General features: G+C 56.7%; 1 protein-coding gene across 14 annotated transcripts in view; it reads right to left on the reverse strand.

Annotated features, from left to right (window-relative positions):
- CACNA1A (calcium voltage-gated channel subunit alpha1 A) overlaps positions 1 to 14,379 on the reverse strand; it is a 213,245-nt gene that overhangs the window by 71,551 nt on the left and 127,315 nt on the right. For all 14 annotated transcript variants that reach the window (XM_043586739.1, XM_043586749.1, XM_043586748.1 and 11 more), the window contains exons 12-19: positions 10,853 to 10,965; positions 9,791 to 9,903; positions 9,521 to 9,652; positions 9,156 to 9,228; positions 6,526 to 6,643; positions 6,314 to 6,381; positions 3,408 to 3,514; positions 706 to 1,521 (exon numbers count right to left, since the gene is read on the reverse strand). In XM_043586739.1, the coding sequence (XP_043442674.1) occupies positions 706 to 1,521; positions 3,408 to 3,514; positions 6,314 to 6,381; positions 6,526 to 6,643; positions 9,156 to 9,228; positions 9,521 to 9,652; positions 9,791 to 9,903; positions 10,853 to 10,965 (1,540 nt within the window). The remainder of the gene's footprint in view (positions 1 to 705; positions 1,522 to 3,407; positions 3,515 to 6,313; positions 6,382 to 6,525; positions 6,644 to 9,155; positions 9,229 to 9,520; positions 9,653 to 9,790; positions 9,904 to 10,852; positions 10,966 to 14,379) is intronic.

The following is a 14,379-nucleotide window of genomic DNA, read 5'->3' on the forward strand; positions in this document are numbered from 1 at the left end:
GCCTGGAACCGGCCTCCAGAAGCCTGAACCCCGCTCTCCTTTCAATTCCGAGGGCCCAGTGTGGCTAAAAAAGATGGCTGCCTCATTAACAGCTAAAAAACGGCCTGCATGTACCGAGTACTTAAGGTGTCGGCCGCTCTTCCGGGTTTTTTCCATGAGTGATCTCTTAATTCCAGCAACGACCCAAGTGGACCCCCCCATCTCCATTTTACAGATGGAGGAAACGGAGGCCCAGAGACGTGAAGTCACCGGCGCCAGGTCACACAGCAACTACATGGAACAGCGCCAAGAATTCGGGGGGGGGCGTGGGAGTGGGGGGCGCGGGGAATTTCTCATAGATGTTCCCAGAGACATGGCACCAGGGCGAAATGGTGGGCCTGCAGCCTCTGGCCGCGCCATCTACTGCACGTGTGACCTTGGGCAAGGCGCTCCGCCCCTGGGTTTCCAATCTGTGACACTGGGATCCATCTGCCCGAAGGGGGTGGGGGGCGGGGTGCAAGGCTTGGGGGCGGGGCGCAGGGCTTGGGGGCGGGGCGGCGGGCGGGGCGGAGGGGCGGGGGGCGGGGCGCAGGGCTGGGGGGCGGGGCGGGCGGTGGAGGAGAAGAGGTGGAGAGGACGGAGACGCTCCACCAGAGGAACGGGCCCCACGGCCGGCGTCGCTACTACCGCTGCCACCAACCCAGATCAGGGGTCACACCCACTTACTTCCTCCTCCGGTGGCGGCGCTCTCGGTCCTCCCTGCGCGCTGCGTCCGCCTCGTAGGAGGCCGGGGGGCCGTGCCGGTGCCGCCTCCTCCGCTCGCCGCCCTCGGGCCCGTCGCCCTCGCCGCCCTCGCCGCCCCGGGCCGGCCGGCTGCCCTCGCGGTGCCGGGACCTCCGCTCCGCCTTGTCCTCCGCGCCCTCCTCGCCCGGCCGGCGGTGGGCCCGGTGCCGGCGCGGCTCGCCGTCGGCCCCCGTGCGGGGCGAGCCGCTGCGGCTCTCCCTGCTGCCCCCCTGCCGGTGGGCGTGCCTCCGGTGGGGGTCCCCGGCCTTGGCCCGCTCGGCCTCGCCCTCCCAGAAGCCCGGCTGCTCCAGGCCGCCCTCCCGCGCGTGGTGGTCCGACTCGCGGCCGTAGGGCCCCTCCCGGCTCAGCTCGGCTTCCTGGCTGCCGGCCCAGGGCCTGCGGGGGTCCAGGCCCATCGAGCCGCTGGGGTCCCGGGCCCGGTCGTGGTAGCGGGCCTGTTTCCTGAGGAAGTCCTCGGCTCGCTGCTGGCCGAGGCGCTGGTCCACGGTGGGCTCGGCCGCCCGGCTCTTGTTGGTGTTGTTGTTGCGGTTCTCCTGGGGGTCGACCACCAGCGGCCGGTCCAGGTGGGTCTTCATGTCCGGCCGCAGATGCCGGGCGTACGAGGCCTTCCAGCGCTCGTCCGGGTCCATCTCGTTGTACAGGGCCTCCCGGCTGGCCAGCAGGTTCTGCTTCCGCATCTCGCTGGTCCGCTGCTCCCACACCGACTTGGTGGGCTTCTGGTTCTTCTGCTGCTCCTTCCTGCAAGGGAAGGGTGGGGGTGGGGGTGGGGGTTAGAGCGCTGGGCCACGTGGCCTGCTCAGGCCCCTCGGCGAATGTCTCGGCCCGGGGGCCTCTCCACCGGGGAGGGTATTTCAGCCCAACCAGGTGGCTCCGCCTGTGCCGAAAACTCAAGCCGGCTGGGCATCCTGGCCTAGCCAGGGCCTTGGCCCAGGTGGGTGTCTCCATCCAGCAGGTGTCTTTGGGTGTGACTGATGGGGGGGGGGTGTCTCAGCCCAGGTGGGTGTTCCCGTTGTCCTCTCCAGGCTTCCTCAAATTGTAGCACGTGACCCCCTGGGGGATGTAGCCTTGATGGTCAAAGTATCTTAACCTCCGGGATAAGCCATCACAGTGGACGTTGGCCTGGAGCAGATTCTGGAATCGTCCACATGATCTTTTAATTCTGGGTCATGGAGGGTCTGGGTGGTCCCAGGGGGAGCCAGGGTGGGCACTGGGGAGTCTTGGGCAGTGCCTATTTACCCAATGGTGCCTATTTACCCACAGGGCCGGTGCTGGCCAGCCTGCAGCCCAGTCTGGGGTATACAGACTTCTCTAGGGTTTTTGCGGGCATTGATAGTTTTTTGTTTTTTTTTTTTTACATTTATTTATTTTTGAGAGACAGAGAGAGAGCACAAGTGGGAGAGGGGCAGAGAGAGAGAGGGAGACCCAGAATCCGAAGCAGGCTCCAGGCTCTGAGCCGTCAGCAAAGAGCCCAACACGGGGCTCAAACTCAAGAACCGTGAGATGGTGACCTGAGCTGAAGTCGGACGCTCAACTGACTGAGCCACCCAGGGACCCCCATTGATGGTTTTATACAGACCACCACCTTCCATAGACTGCACACCCAAACTCACTTGTCTGATTATGTGTTTTCCTGGGCTCTTTCACAGCCACCTCTCCTCCTTCCACTATGGCAAAGCAAGCCCCCTCCCCACCGTCACATCATGCACTGTCCCTCGGTGTGCAACGTCCCTGGGACATCCAACACAGGCAGAATGTGGGTTGGCTCAACGGATCTCCCTTTAATCAAGATACCTGAACTCTCACCACCTCACCACCTCTGATTCACCAGGGAACTCTGTCCACTCTACCTTTCATGATGTGTCTAGAACTCAGCTACATCCATCACCACGGCCACCACCCCACTGCAGTCCCACGATCTCTTTTGTACGGACCAATGAATGTAGCCTCCAACCTGGTCCCCTGACTCCCACCCTTGTTCCCTACAGCCTGTTCCCTTGACAGCTGCCAGAGGGGGCCCATGAGCACCCGAGTCAGGTCTTGCCCCTCCTGTGCTCCAGAGCCCTCCATGGCCCCCATCTGACTCAGATCAAAAGTCCACAGCCCATCCATGACCCTGCATGATCTGCTTATCACCTCTCTGCCTTCACTTCCTCCCACTCTCCTCCCTCCCTCCCTCTACTTCGGTCACAGTGGCCTCCTTCATGTTCCCTAAACACACTAGGCACATTCCTGCCCCAGGACCTTTGTATATACTGTTCCTGCTGCCTGCTATGATCTTCCCTAAGATCCCCCTGCCTGGCTCCTCCCTCACCTCCTTCTGGTCTTATCTCCTTCTCAGCCAGGTCTTCCACGGCAACTTTATTTAAAGTCCCAACTCTCTCCACCCCTGGCTCCCCCTACGCCCCTTAACCCCCTATTAATACCATATCCCCAGTTGCTAGAACAATACTTGGCACGTAAGAGGCGCTTATTAACTATCTGTTGAGTACCACTGGGCGATAGAGCAGAAGCACCTCTTCCTAAAGCTCACCCCTGTCAGGGACTGGTCCTTGCCCCCAAATTCTTGACTGGGAGGGTGCAGACGTGAGGACCCTGGACAGCATTCTGGAGTTCGGGGCACTTACACAGCTATGGACATGTTGGCGGCTGACAGGGGACTCACTTCTGCCACCTCCTTGGCTTTCTGCAGGGCCAGCTTCTGGTTGGCTGCCTCTTCTTCTTCTTGTTCATCCTGAAAGACACACGGGGTCCCTGTTCACAAAACATGAACCAGGCCTGCTGACCCTACTGCCACCAAAGGGCAACATGGGAAAATATTTACAAGCAGGTGTGGCCTGGGTATCGACCCCCCCCCCCCCGCCCTGCCCCGAGCCTCGCAGATCGGAACAGGTGCCCCGTGTCGGTCAAGTGTACTGCTATCCCCTCTAGGTGCAGGCTCAGTCTCCAGCTCGTTCTTAATCCTGTTTAGGACACAGCCAGGAGAAAACCAAAGGGGAAAGAGACTCCCTTGCTTTCCCACAATGGAGACTTTTCTGCACCCCGTCTCAACGAGCCGGAAATTAATGCGAAGACCTCCCTCTCCCTCTCCCTTCTAGGTTAAGCTCTCCGAACCCAGACTTTTTAAAAACACGGACTAGCCCCCACATGCAGAAACCCTGGCCCATTCCGTGCACTGCCAACAGCTTCCAGAAGGGGAATCGGGAGAGGAGCTTATATTCCCGGCCGGTTAGGTTCAGAGAGGAGGAGGGTGGAAGATGTTTTACAAACACAGAAGAAGATGTGTTGGGGCTTTAAAGCCTTCTTCATTCAGCCCTCATGCAGGGCCTCATTCGTAAAACAGAAAAGCCCACAAAGAAAAAGCAAAGGAAAAGCAACGAGGAAGGAATGGCCAGAGATGAACCCACCAGTAAGAAGTGTCGGGCTATGTGGCAGGGTGCCTCTCCCCCTGCACTGTGATCTCTGGGGCCAGAAGCAACCTTAACCACCTCGGAAACGGTCAGATCAGGACGCTCTGTCAGTGACCGCACAGAGGTGGGCCCCGACCAGCCACCCCGTTCTCAGAAGGCCTTCTTTCCTTCTGGCATCTCACCCAGCATTTCTCAGAGCTGGGCCCCTGGACCACCTGCCTCAGTGGCATTGCAGATGCAGGTTCCCAGGTTTCCCCCCCCCCGCCCCGCCCCCGCAAATCCCCGGGCTGGGCCCCGTGGAATCTGCATTTTCAACAAGCTCCTGGGCGAGTATCAAACACGCTCGGGCTTAAGCAACAGTACACGTGGGTCAGAGCACAAGTTCTGGACCCACGTGGATTCAAATCCCAGCTCCTTCGCTCGCTGTTAACGTCGCCTCTGGGTGCCTCGCTATCCTCACCTAAAATTTCCATTCTTCCCGGCTCTCCCACCTGAGCACTTCTCACCCCCTGAGAAGCTGATTTCGTGTCTGTCTCTCCCTCCCGAATGTCGGCCCCGCGAGGGCAGGGATTTCTGCCTTTTTGTTCACTGCCACATCCTTGGCTCTTAGACCAGGCTCTGCTCACGGGAGGTGCTCAAGAAATGCTTTTGAAAGACACAGTCTGTAAAAGGGGGGCTCAGAGAACTTGATTCCGGGGGTTTCTGAGAAGATTCAATAAGACCAACACATCGGGGGCTTAGCGGGGTACCTGCCTCATGAAATGCTCAAGAAATACCTGCAGGATAAATGAAGGAAACAAGTTGGTCTGGAGGAGAATGTCCCTACTAAATAGATGATCTCGCCTTTCTCTCTCCCCTTCTCTCATGCTCCCTGCACACCCTCTCCCCCGTGACAGCCCCTGAGGACGGGCTCTCGGAACTCGGATGAGCATACGGTTGGATTAGCCCCTGGAGCCAGCCAGCTCCATGGTGACCAGGCTCGTGGCCGTGTGCTTGGGGCAGCAGAGCCTTCCGTTTCTCCCCCCCCCCCCCAACCCTGCCAGTCAGAGCGGGGTCCGGGAAACTCTCTCTCCCCCCTGCCAGGGCCAGCAGATGGAGGGTTTGGCAACGGGCAACGTCCGCTCAGTTCGGTTCAGTTCCACGAACGTGTCCTGAACACCTCAAAGCACTAGAGATGGGACCATGAAAAGGAGGGAAGTCCCAGGCCTGGCCCTCCTGGGCTCACAGGAAGACTCTGCACATGTTCTCTTCATGTGATGGGGCTGTTTCCCAACAGCCTCCTCTGAAATTGCAGAAAAGGTGCCAGCTTCCTTTGTGCAGTGCGCAACCTGTACAACCATTCCCAGCAGCCCTGCTTGTGGGCTCTCCCAAGGGTGTGAGCTGTGTTCCTGAAAGCAGTGTTGCCTCCTCTGTGCCCAGCTGAGACGCATCCGAGTTCCAGGGAGTCCAAGGCTGCTCTAAGAGGCATCTGACACGAAGTTTTGCTCCCTTTATTGGGCACTTACTGTAGAGCAAGAACTGTGTCGAGTACCTGACGTGCACAGTGTGCTACTGTGAATAGTAGCTGCTATTATCATACCATCTGGGGCCAGTGACTTTGCCTTTCTGAGCCTCAGTTTCCCCTTCTGCAAAAGGGAGAGAACAGCGATGCCCGGCACCGGGAGCATCTAATTCTTTACTGATGTCACTTGGGGGCGACGTCTGGCCAGCTCCCAAGCTCATGGGGCCACGAGGTGAGCCTCAGGCCCCTGTGTGGGTTTTCCCACCTGTCCCATCCCTTCAGGTCTGGGGTGGTGACAGTGCCTGCTGGCCTGGGGGCTGCGCCATTCCTTGGAGAGGTCCCTTGACGCTCCCCGCTCCCTATACATGGGCCCTCGGGTGGAGCCTGCCATCTGTTTCCTGTGGCAGCCCCGCAGCCTTACGCCCCCCACCTTCTTTGCTGTGGAATCCTCTTGATCAGAGACAGACTGTTTCAGGGGGAGGGGGCTCCTTCTCCCGGGGAACAGAGCCTCCAGGGCAAAAGCTCGGACCCTGTCTCCACCCCCACGCCCAGCACTGTGCTGATCGGCCACAAGCAGGCGGTAACTTTGCCCGAGGGAGAAGCATTCTCCCACCAACTCCACCTTGGTGAGCTCCTGGGCGTTGGCCAAATTATCCACCGCGATGGCTAAGAACACGTTCAGGAGGGTGTCTGCAGGCGCTGGAGTCAGGGAAAGCACCACCACTCGGACCCCGGGTACCCGGGCCTCGAGGACCCTCCCTCGCCGCCCGGCTGCTCCCCCAGCCCCGCCCCCCGCCGGCCCCGCCCCCGCCGGCCCCGCCCCGCGGAGGATACAGTTCCCGAAGAGCGTCAGCACGATGAAGTAGATGGAGAAGACCATGCCGCCCTGCACGCCCCCCTGAGACTTGATACCGTCATACATGACCTCGTTCCAGTCTTCGCCCGTCAGGATCTGAAAGGGGACGGAGAAACACACAGCCAACCCCTCTCAGCCACGGGCCCCGCGGAGACGCCTTGGCTGCGGAGCTGGCGCCTGCCTGCGGTGGCTCTTGGGGCGTGGGAGGGGCCACCCCTGCCCTGAGGGGCTCTCGGCCTGGCTTCCAGGGAAAGGTGCCTCTGGGGGAGTCACAGCTCGTTCTGTCCTGCCTCCTGTGACCAGGGGATTCACTACAGACGGAGCTGCGCCCCCCTAAATTCATAGGTTGAAGCTCTAAAATATATTTTTTTTCATGTTTGTTTTTGAGAGCTAAAGAGAGAGAGAAAGACAGAACGTGAGCAGGACAGGGGCAGAGAGAGAGGGAGACACAGAATCCGAAGCGGGCTCCAGGCTCTGAGCTGTCAGCACAGAGCCCGACGCGGGGCTCGAACTCACAGACCGTGAGATCACCACCTGAGCCGAACTCCCCAACTGTGAGATCAGGACCCGAGCGGAAGTCGGACACTTAGCCGACTGAGCCACCCAGGTGCCCCGGTCCGTTTAAGATCTAAACCCTCATGTGACGGTATTTGGGGATGGGGGGGTAATCAGGGTTAGATGAGGTCATGATGATGGGCCTCTCATCATGGGAACTGGGGCCTTTATAAGAAGAGACACCAGGGGCGCCTGGGTGGCTTGGTCGGTTAAGCATCCGACTTCAGGTCAGGTCATGATCTCACGGTCCGTGAGTTCAAGCCCCGCGTCGGGCTCTGTGCTGACGGCTCAGAGCCTGGAGCCTGTTTCGGATTCTGTGTCTCCCTCTCTCTCTGACCCTCCCCCGTTCATGCTCTGTCTCTCTCTGTCTCAAAAATAAATAAACGTTTAAAAAAATTTAAAAAAAAAAAAAAAAAAAAAAAGAAGAGACACCAGAGAACTTGTTCTGTCTCTCCCCATCTCCATGCCATGTGAGGACACGGTGGGAAGGTGGCCATTTGTAAACCAGGAAGAGAGTCCTAACCAGCAACCAACCCCGCGGGCACCTTGCTCATGGACTCCCAGCCTCCAGATACACGAGAAATAAATTTCTGGTGCTTAAGCCGCATATTCACTGGTCCTTCTGGCCTGCTGTGCCTGGGGGCAGGGCGGGTGCCAGTGACGGGAGAATGTGTCAGGCACAGGGAGGCAGGTGCTGGCAAACACAAGTCTCCCTGATGCTTATGGGATGGACTGAGGGGACAGGCGTGCGTCACCCACACGCTCACTAAAAAAAAAAAAAAATCCAACTTCCCTCCTCTGTAATATTTCCACAAGGATAAACTAAATGTGAATCAACTCCAAAAATGTCAACCCGTTAATGTGGGTCTCTCAGCCTCGGCCCTGCCTGCTGACATTTGGGGACCGGGTCATTCTCTGTTAAGGGGCCGTCCTGGGCACTGTGGGGTACCGAGCAGCAGCCCTGCCCTCTACCCACCAGGAGCCTGTAGCGTAACTCCCCCAGGGCTGTGACAACCAACCACGGTTCTAGAACTTCCAAGTGTCCTTGGGGGACAGACCCCCCCCCCCCTTAGACAAGAACCCCTGTGCTCAAGACCCACCATCAACACTCTTCATGGCTAATTTCCCTTTCTAACCCCCTGTCCAGGGGTTCTCTTTTAGAAAACTGCCCTCCCCGGGGAAGGAGAAAGTGAAGTCACATTTTCTGTAGATTCCCTGTCTCCCCCACCCCACAAAGAGACAGAACCCACCAGGCTCTGGTGGTCCCAGCCAGGTCAGTCCCCAACCTCAGGGCATGTGCCCACACAGATGCAGCAGTTGGTTTGGGGAGAGCGCCCAGGGTCTCTTTGCCTTGGAATGTGGGATCAGGGGCATCTCCTAATCCAGGGAGGATGGGTGTGGTAACCATGCCTTATTTTCTGTCTTCTGATGCTGTGACTTGGCGGGGGTGGGGGTGGGGGGTTGGTTGACCCTGGAGGGGGTCAGGGCCAGCTAATTCCTAGACATAATGGCCAACTTGCCCATGGTGTGCACTTTTCAAATGCAAACCAACCACCTCCTCTATGGGGCTCTTACACTCGGGGCCCACAGTCCCCTGATCTTTCTCATCAGCTAACCCGAGATGGCCCCCACGCCCAGAGCCCCGCTGAAATCATTCCAGTAGCCACTTCTAAATCTCCTTACCCTGCCTCGCGGGATCCTTCCTGCAGAAACCACAATAAAGGCTCGTGCTCATGTTCCCCCTTCTCTGCCTCCTGACCTCCCCCTCGTGGCCCTGCGTGGCCCGCTGTGGACTTCCTCTCTTGGGATCTCCAAGTACAACAGACTGCCTTTCCAATGGCATTTACCCACCATTGTTGATTGAGGTTGCGATCTCACGGAGATCTGCTGGCCTCACCGTGCCTGAATAATTCTAAAACCTGTATTTTAAAACAGCGGGACAAGGCAAAGCGGAGGAAGAGCGATTCGAGGAGCCCCCCTCCTAGGCTGAATGGTTGCTTTAGTCTCTGGCACTAAGAGGTATCCGCCCACGGGGGCCAGGTGAAGACCGTACCTGAAACACTGTCATTATTGCTGCTGGAAAAGTGTCGAAATTGGTAGGAGGAGTCCCTTCATCGAAGTTAAACCTGTGGGGAGGACACAGGCATTTCACGCTGGCCCTGCCCTGGGTGCTCTGAGGGCTTAGCTCAGCATCCTGTCTCCAGGGCAACATCTCCAGCATCTCTGTTCCCCAGAAGGACACCCTGACTGGTACCCAGGACCCCGCCCATCCAAGTGAATACACTGGGCGCCCGGAGCCACGAGGGGGGCGGTCTGCGGGATGGAGGCGAGCCTGGGTCTCTGGACGCACCAGACCCGCTTCTGTCCCCGCACGGGACCCCAGGGAAGCGGAAGTCAGGGAGTCTGCTGAGCGCTTACTGGCCGCCGAAGAGTTGCATTCCCAAAAGGGCGAAGACCACGATGAACAGGAAAAGGAGGAACAACAGGCTGATGATGGATTTCATGGAGTTGAGAAGAGAGACGACCAGGTTCCTGAGTGATGCCCAGTACCTGCCAGCAGAGCCCGGGTCGGGGAGGGGCGGTCAGGCCGGTCAGCTGAGCCCGCCCGTCCCCACAAGCTGGAGGCGGCCCCACCCCGGTCCCCATCCCCGCCCCTGCTGGGATGCCGGGGGAGCTCCAGAGACTTACTTTGTGACTTTGAAAATACGCAATAACCTGAGGGCTCGTAACACGCTGATTCCAAAGGATGTGCCGGGTTTTATGACGGCCCAGATGACCTCGAAGATGCTCCCGATGATAACCTGGAGCAGAGAACCTGGTCTCGCGTCCAGGGCCCTGGAAACCGTGCCCTGGCCCCGGACCTTACGGGAACCCAACCAAGATGCCCCCACACGGAAGCAGGGTGAGGGTCTCCACCCCCAGAAGCCTCGAGGGGCCCCTGGGTACTGCAGTAACCATTTCCTTGTGTTTTTTCAGAAATCGAAGTGAAACCCACAGAACGTCAAAGTAACCACTTGAAGCACACAACCCGGCGGCACTTCGCGCATTCACAATGTTGTGTCAGCGTCACCTCTATGCAGTTCTGAGACATTTTCATCGCTCCCCCAAGAGACCCTGTCTCCCCATGAGCAGTCACTCCCCATTCCTTCCTCCTCCCCACAACCACTAACCTGCTTCCGGTCTCTATGGATAGGTCTATTCTGGACCTTTCACAGAAATGGAATTATGCAGTATGTGACCTTTTGGGTCTGGCTTCTTTCACTGAGCATAACGGTTTTTGAGGTCCTTGCCCCTTTAAAGTTCTCAGGCATCATCCTTAACCAAACACACAGTCGTCTAGTTTTTATCCTTTTGATCTGACGTGAGCGGAGCGGAATCCTGCTCTGCGGGCTGGTTTTTGTCAATGTCTGCGGCTGGTCGCGCCTCTCCTCGCTGTGGAGAATTCTGTTACGTGGCCGTGCCACAGTTTACTTCTCCGTTTTGCTGCCACGCGACGTTGGGTCCTTTGGTTTGGAACTTTTATAAACGAAAGAGGGCCTGAACGTTTCCCCCCCCCGCTGGCAGTGGCTAAAAGTTTCGGAACCTCTGCGTCCTCACCGGTATCTGGGATTGCCCTGTCATTCCTTCTGCATTCGGCTGCGTCTCTCACGTCCAGACGTGACCCTACTGTTCCCTTTCTGGGGTGCCCAGGCATCAGCCGTTCCTGGCCAGAGCCGGAGAGCTGAACTTCCTATCAACGAGAGTACTTACCCCACAGTCAAAGCAGTTGAAGGAAGAATGGAAGTAAGGCCGTGTCCCAAGCCCGTACATTTTTATAAACATTTCGGACATAAAGAGTCCTAAGAAAATGAATTCTGCATAGTCTAGAAGGGAGAGGAGGGAGAACGGAAAGGAAGTTAGGTTTGTGGAGTGCGTGGCGGGGCGGGGGGGGGGGGGGGGGGGCGGGGTTCCAGGCGGCTCTGACTTTCCTGTTAATAACAACCCCATCCATCTGGCCTGGCAGGCAGGGAGAGAGGAGGGTCGTTGGTGGCCCTGGCTGAAGATTATGCAAGTTTCCTTTCCACGGGCCTCAGTTTCTCCTCTGTGAAAGCGAGGAACAACAATTGTCCCCCACCCTCCAACCCACCAACCCCTGGCCGATCTTAAAAAGGAGTGGGGAAAGTTCCATGGCTCTCCGCCACGCACTTTTTTGCTCTGGTTCAGTGATAACAGCTGGGCACAGGTCCTTGCCAAGGACTCAGGTTTTGTGCTGGCTGGTGGGTTCCTGTGTGCTTAGTACGTTTTATTTTTTTATTTAAAAATTTTTTTTGTAACGTTTTATTCATTCTTGAGACGCAGAGAGACAGAGCATGAACGGGCGAGGGGCAGAGAGAGAGGGAGACACAGAATCGGAAACAGGCTCCAGGCTCCGAGCCGTCAGCACAGAGCTCGACGCGGGGCTCGAACTCACGGACCGCGAGATCATGACCTAAGCCGAAGTCGGATGCTCAACCGACTGAGCCACCCAGGCGCCCCAGTACGTTTTAAAACTAACGAACGAACGAACGAACGAACTGGCCGACTAACAAAATAACAACGAGCCCAGGATGCCACAAGAAAGGAGAAACTGAAGTAGAAATCATAACGGTGTCTTTTTAGTAACCTTTGTGTCAGGGGCTTAGTTGGAGACTCAGGGGCAACCAATCTAAGATACGGCCCTTCTCCCAACTTGGAAAACCTATCTGATGCCCCCCCGGTAGAATCCTGTCTTGTTGATGTCTAAAAGCCTTGGACAAGATAAAGCACTTTTGTTCTTTGGTAAGAAAGCATGATAGTCCAAACGCCCTGGGGAGAGGTAACATATGGGAATTTGTTTGCACCAGCAGAGAAATGGCTCATTTCAAGACCTTTTCCGAGAGAGCTTTCTTGGTGGGGTAAGGAGAGTTTCTGAGAGGAAGAAAACAGAAAGGAAGACAAAGGACCCAAACTTCCAAGAGTTTCAGTTTTGGTCACAGTGTTAATTCTGTTTGAAAGCCAAGGGTGTTGGGGCGCCGGGGTTGCTCAATCGGTTAAGTGTCTGACTGTCGATTTTGGCTCAGGTCACGATCTCACGATCTGTGGGTCCGAGTCCTGCGTTGGGGTCTGTGCGGGCAGTGCAGAGACTGCTTGGGATTCTCTTGTCCTCTCCCTCTGCCCCTCCCCGCCTCAAAAATAAATAAACATTAAAAAAAGAAAGAAAGTCAAGGGTGTTTCTTTTATCATTCTTTTAAGAGGTGGTTTGAACCGTCAAGGTCCTTCACACACATTCCTGACCGAATCTTCTTCCCCTTAGGGTTTTGGACACCAGGGAGCTCCTAGTGTCTGAGGGAAACCAGGGTCTCTGGGATCGTCAGGCCAAAATATCAGCGAGGGACATCTGGCTGTAACTTCTGGTGCATTCCAAGAACCACCAGAAACAACTTTGGGAAACCTGCTCCCTAGTTACCACGGCAACCTGGTTGCTGGCAATGCACAAGACCTGAGAGAATTGTCTGTAGCCCTGGAGGGTCGGGAAGAACTTTCAGGGCCCAATAAACCCAATTTCCAGATGAGAAATCTGAGACGCCGAGAAACGACCACACCTCACGGATTCTAAGACACACGCTTTCGTTCAGTTTGACATCTGGGAAATTGGGGTGTGTCTTCACATCGACATGTCCTCGTTTAAGATAGTAGCCCTGCTTTCTTTCTTTGTGGCAAATAAAATAAAAAGGGTGCTTTGTAAACGAAGACGCTTTCCGCTGATGGCCGGCTGTCGGTAGTGACTTGTCCGGGGTCACACGATGAGTTAGGCGCAGAGCGGGCACTGAGAACCCAGGTCATCTGGTGGCCAGGGCAGGGATCTGTCGTTAGTCACAGTTTGGATTCTGGGTTCAAATCCTGGCTTTGTCACTTACTAGCTGTGCGTTCCTGGGCAAGTTACTTAACCTCTCTGTGTCTCCTTTGCCTCAAACGGGGATGACTAGAGGACCTTTACAGACACAGAAGCCCAGGACAGGGAGTCCCAACTCTCTGTTCCTGAACCAGGACAGACAGAGCAAAGTGATTAGTGTGGAGAATATGGGAGATTAAAAATAGACTACCAGAGGAGATTAAAACAAGAAGTAAAGAGTCCTCATTTGTAAGACTCCACGGGGACCAAATGCAATTACGAGGGTTGGAACTAGGCAGGGCTCTCAGAAGGAGAGCTGGCCCCTGGGGAGTGTCCTGAGGGGTCAACCAATGTGACGGAGAACAACAAGGGTTACAAGGAAATAATGACCTGGACCAGGCTCCTAGGCCTCTCTAGGCCGAAGACTCGACTGTCTCCAGTGGCTGTCTGGGTCAACCCCGAACCAGGCCAGACGGGGCAAGAAGCTACGAACCTAAGTCAGGCCAGTAGATGCAGGCGGAGGGCAGCCAGCAGGCAAACGGTGTTGGGAAATCCTCACTCGGGGCCCACAGGCCAGAGCCAGGGTATGCGCTTGCCTTCCCCACCGCCAGACGCTCCTCTTATTGATTTCTCAGAGCTCTTTATTTTTCAAATCCCGGTCAGAGGTCTCCCCACCTCTCACTGCTTCTCCTCACCCCCTCCTGGCCATCAATTCTGATACTATCACATGCTAACTCCTGGAATCTGGAATAGGCCCAGAAAGGCAAGGCCTTAGGGGTCCTGGGAGCCACTGAAGGAGACAGATGTTCTCCTAGTTGTTGGGGCAGATCTTCTAGGAATGAATCCCGGATATAAGGAGGTCATAAAGGGCTAGAGAGGAAAGTGGCGGGGGTGGTGGTGGGGGGGGGGGGGGGAAGAAGAAGGTTTGAAAGAAGAGGGGAGAAGCAGGGAGTGTCAGAAACGAGCAGAGAAAATGGGGACAACATAAGGGCCACTCTTTGCCCCTAAAGCATCCCCCTCTCTCAACCACAAATCACTCATTTTAACATCCCCAGAGATATTACCTGTTAATTGCATGTGTGTTTCTGTCTCCATCTGGCTGTCCTGTGGTCTCTACCCCTTTCTGTCTCTCTTCCAATGCCCCCCTTCACCAGCACCCTTATGCCTCTCTTTTAAAAAGCATCACAGGGGCACCAGGGTGGCTCAGTCAGTTAAATATCCGACTTCGGCTCAGGTCACGATCTTGCGGTTTGTGAGTTCGAGCCCCGCAGTGGGCTCTGCACTGACAGCTCGGAGCCCGGAGCCCGCTTGGGATTCCTGTGTCTCCCTCTCTCTGCCCCTCCCCTGCTCGTTCTCTCTCTCTCTGTCCGTCTCTCTCTCTCAAAGA

Source organism: Prionailurus bengalensis, chromosome A2 (genome assembly GCF_016509475.1).
Source record: "Prionailurus bengalensis isolate Pbe53 chromosome A2, Fcat_Pben_1.1_paternal_pri, whole genome shotgun sequence".
Lineage (NCBI taxonomy): Eukaryota > Metazoa > Chordata > Mammalia > Carnivora > Felidae > Prionailurus > Prionailurus bengalensis.